Below are 3,364 nucleotides of genomic sequence, written 5' to 3'. Positions count from 1 at the left end.
CTGCCCTATAAATAAAATTGTAAATAAATAAAGTAGGAGAATGCAAAGATGAAGGGACCCTTTGAAAATGAAACAAAGGGTTGCACCATTGTATATATCTGATTGCACATTAATGAAAAGACCATCATGGAGTTACCTATCCTAGCCTGACAGATTCAAACTCTTGCTCTTTGGCTTTGCACAGTTGTTTCCCTAGTCTAGGTCATGTGACTGATGGTAACCCCCAAAATGTGTTGTGCTCTAGGTCTGCAGTAAAAATCTTCTAATAATATAGTTTTCCAGGTAGTGGCAATAAATCAAACTACAAGAATCACTAGATATTTGATAAACCATGTTTGGCCACACCCATGTGAAAGTGACAGCTATGAAAAGAAGCCTTCCTGTTAGGAAATAAAGCCTGATCCGGTCCGGCCTCATCCCTGCCCTCAGCATTCGGACAAAATTGACTTGCTTACATAAAATTGATAGTTCAACAGCGCGATGGATTTCCTTGACCCATGGAAACGACAGGTTATATATAATAAAACACGCAGATGATAAGATTTTTCGAATCAACAGACCAGACCAATCGACATGGCTTTATATCTTGCTTGAAGGGAGAGCGTTGTAAATAATCGAGTTAGCTAATTCCAAATGTTAGTTTTAGACCCCCGACGGATCATTTGCCTACGAACCCCTCCACACAATGGGGTTCAATGATTTTATTGCAGCGCTGTTATGTCGAACAGTTTGGTACCTCAGTGTGATAATGTTCATCGTCATCACCAGTTGAACCAGCAGCAGGGCATGGGAGCCTGCGTTGAGGTTGGACAGTATGCTAGGAGAAATTGAACGGCTTAGAAGGGAAAAAATCATTTTAATGATGGAAGTCGCGAAGCTGAGACAGTAACAACGATCCACTAGGAATTAAGAAAAAGAGTAAGACCCAAAAAGGGCAGAAAAATGAAACAGATCACTGAACCTGACTCTATCTGTCGCCTGGTGATGGGGAGCTTGGTTTGCTGCCTGTCTGTCGCCTGGTGATGAGTTAATGGTGGTGGGCTGCAGAGCACGGGATGGAGTTTCTGCGCTGAGGCAATTGGTGAGCTACAGAGCAGGGATGGAGTTTCTGCGGGAGTCGAGCTTGTGAGGGGAGCTGCAGAACCGGCGGTTTGGTCCAAATTCAAAAGGAAAGGATCATAGAATCTGGCAGACTCCGAAAATTTGTCAGATGATGTCCCATCGGCAATTAATGTGGAGCAGTGGCGGAGGGCGGTTCCTATTTCCACCTCCATAGCAAAGTTAATGCTATGGAGGTACCCCCTCTGACAGCAGTAGACGGCGTGGTTGACATCATGGTGCCCTTCCATCCTCGACCATGCATCATGGCATCCATCTGGCGCATCCATCCCTCTCGAGCTGCCGTGCTCCTACCCCTCGACAGCGACCCTGCCCGCAGCCACTTTGGCCTCCCTCTGGCGTATTGATAAGCACATTTACCAACCTCTGGCACATTTACCTAATACTCATATACCCATTTGATTTGAATTCAAATTTGAATTTTGAAGCGCCCTATTTCCAAAGAGAAGCGAGGAGGACAGTCCCGTGTCATATACCCATTTGATTTGAATTCAAATTTGAATTTCGAAGCGCGCTATTTTCAAAGGGAAGTGAGGAGGCCAGTCCCGTGTCAGAGCAGACCATCAGCTGTTTTGAGTTAGCCTTAACGGGTTACGGAAGAATATTGAAGATGGTTAGATCCCCTAGTTGTTCAAAGGGTTCAACAAACACGGAATCCATAATCTATCTATCTTTGATCCATATCTGGCTCTTTCTTCAAGCAGAAATTGTATCTGGGTGACCGGGTTCAGTTCAGCTCGTCCCCCCGAGAAAGAATTATAACCTTTACTATTTACTATTCATAAGAAGATAAATAGAAAAAGATCTTCATAAACTGACTTGACTACTTTCCTTACCAGCCCGAAGGGGATTGACTCTATACCGTCTTAGCCGTGGGGCTTGGTCTGCCATGGAGGATATGAATCTCTTTGAATACATTTGAATTCATAGCAGCAATGGATGGAAAAATATCCCTAAAAAAGCAGGTGAGTTTCAGTAAAATTCTAATTGCAATTTTTATTGCAAACAAAATGCGCATTTAGAGGCTAAATGAGCGGGTAGGTTTTGTTTTGCAGGTCTTAAGCGATGTGGAAAGAGTTGCAGGTTGCGGTGGCTTAACTATCTTCGCCCCGACATTAAACGTGGTAACATTTCTCCCGACGAGGAGGAGCTCATTATTCGGTTGCATCGTCTTCTTGGCAATCGGTATGTAGAAAATCAGTGCACATGACACTTTCGGTTTTCTTAGGTTTTGAAATATTTTGGAAATCTTCCATTGAGTTAATCTCAACTATACAATGTATTTGCAGGTGGTCTCTAATAGCAGGATGGCTGCCTGGTCGAATAGACAATGAAATCAAGAATTACTGGAACACTCATATGGGCAAGAAGCTCTGCCTGTCAATGAACAAATCTCAACCCAGGACTTCAGAAAATCGAAGAACAAGATCAAAATCTCCTGTTCCTGTTCAAAATCCTGTGTTCAAAGCCACTACCGTTAAAATAAAAATAGTCGTGCGACACTGTGGAATTGTAAGAGCAAATGGCTATAACGATGAGGGCTGCAGTAATCATATATTAGATGAAGCCTTCAAATTATGGAACATTCAAGAAACCAGGAAATTCTCATGGCGCGACCTAGTTGTGAACGATTCCATCGGAAATGAAGAATTTGAGCGTATTGGTTTGCCATTGGCTGATAATGTCGTCGAAACAACAGCTACACATTTTCTCTATTCTATGTCGAGTTTAGGTTACCAGTAATCTCCTCATTACGATTATTCTGGGGGAGATGCAGTTAGTTTAACCGAGAGTTCATTGTTTCGAAAAAGCAGTCATCTCAATACTGTAATTTTCTCCCTCTATGTTCGTATGTTCAATAGATTTTACATCAGAAGACTTGTACAGAGCAATGGAAAAAGACTCCTGTCAGGTGAGTGTAAAGACAGAGCATTAACTTTTCTATAGAGGTGGATTTAGGAATCGCGAACTGAGTTAGCCATGGTGGGTACACTCAATATCCGGCTCTCCTTACAAAATATTGGGTTTACCACCAGTAACCTAGTGTTCTCATGGTTAATATCATGAAGATAATTAGGCCCTATGAATCCCTCGAAACACATGAACCCATCGCCGTTTGTGACCGACCTCCTCCACTGGTATTTTGGTAAGTCATGGAGCAATGGGTTTCGCCATGTGAAGTTGGCAAGCCTTCCTGCTTGCCAAATATTGGACTTTAAAGACAGCGACTGTGTGCGTTTCTCAA

General features: G+C 42.9%; 1 protein-coding gene across 1 annotated transcript; it reads left to right on the top strand.

The window, feature by feature from the left end:
- Positions 1–717: 717 nt before the first annotated feature.
- Positions 718–2,862, top strand: LOC149181470 (transcription factor WER-like). Its single transcript, XM_089414225.1, has 5 exons — positions 718–804; positions 1,048–1,154; positions 2,053–2,084; positions 2,175–2,304; positions 2,409–2,862. Exons 1-5 carry the CDS (start codon positions 718–720, stop codon positions 2,860–2,862), a joined length of 810 nt encoding a protein of 269 aa, XP_089270351.1.
- Positions 2,863–3,364: the final 502 nt, after the last annotated feature.

Source organism: Pinus tabuliformis, chromosome 3_2 (genome assembly GCF_031772625.1).
Source record: "Pinus tabuliformis cultivar Carrire ecotype Pingquan chromosome 3_2, CPIR1, whole genome shotgun sequence".
Taxonomy (NCBI): domain Eukaryota; kingdom Viridiplantae; phylum Streptophyta; class Pinopsida; order Pinales; family Pinaceae; genus Pinus; species Pinus tabuliformis.
The sequence above is the reverse complement of the archived record's forward strand: the minus strand, read 5'-3'. Positions and strand labels throughout refer to the sequence as shown.

Coding starts and splice junctions, on each gene's coding strand:
- LOC149181470 (XM_089414225.1), top strand. CDS start 718: ATGTCGAACAGTTTGGTACCTCAGTGTGATAATGTTCATCGTCATCAC. Junction 1,155..2,052: donor GCTGCAGAACCGGCGGTTTG/GTCCAAATTCAA, acceptor AATTCATAGCAG/CAATGGATGGAAAAATATCC. Junction 2,085..2,174: donor AAATATCCCTAAAAAAGCAG/GTGAGTTTCAGT, acceptor TTTGTTTTGCAG/GTCTTAAGCGATGTGGAAAG.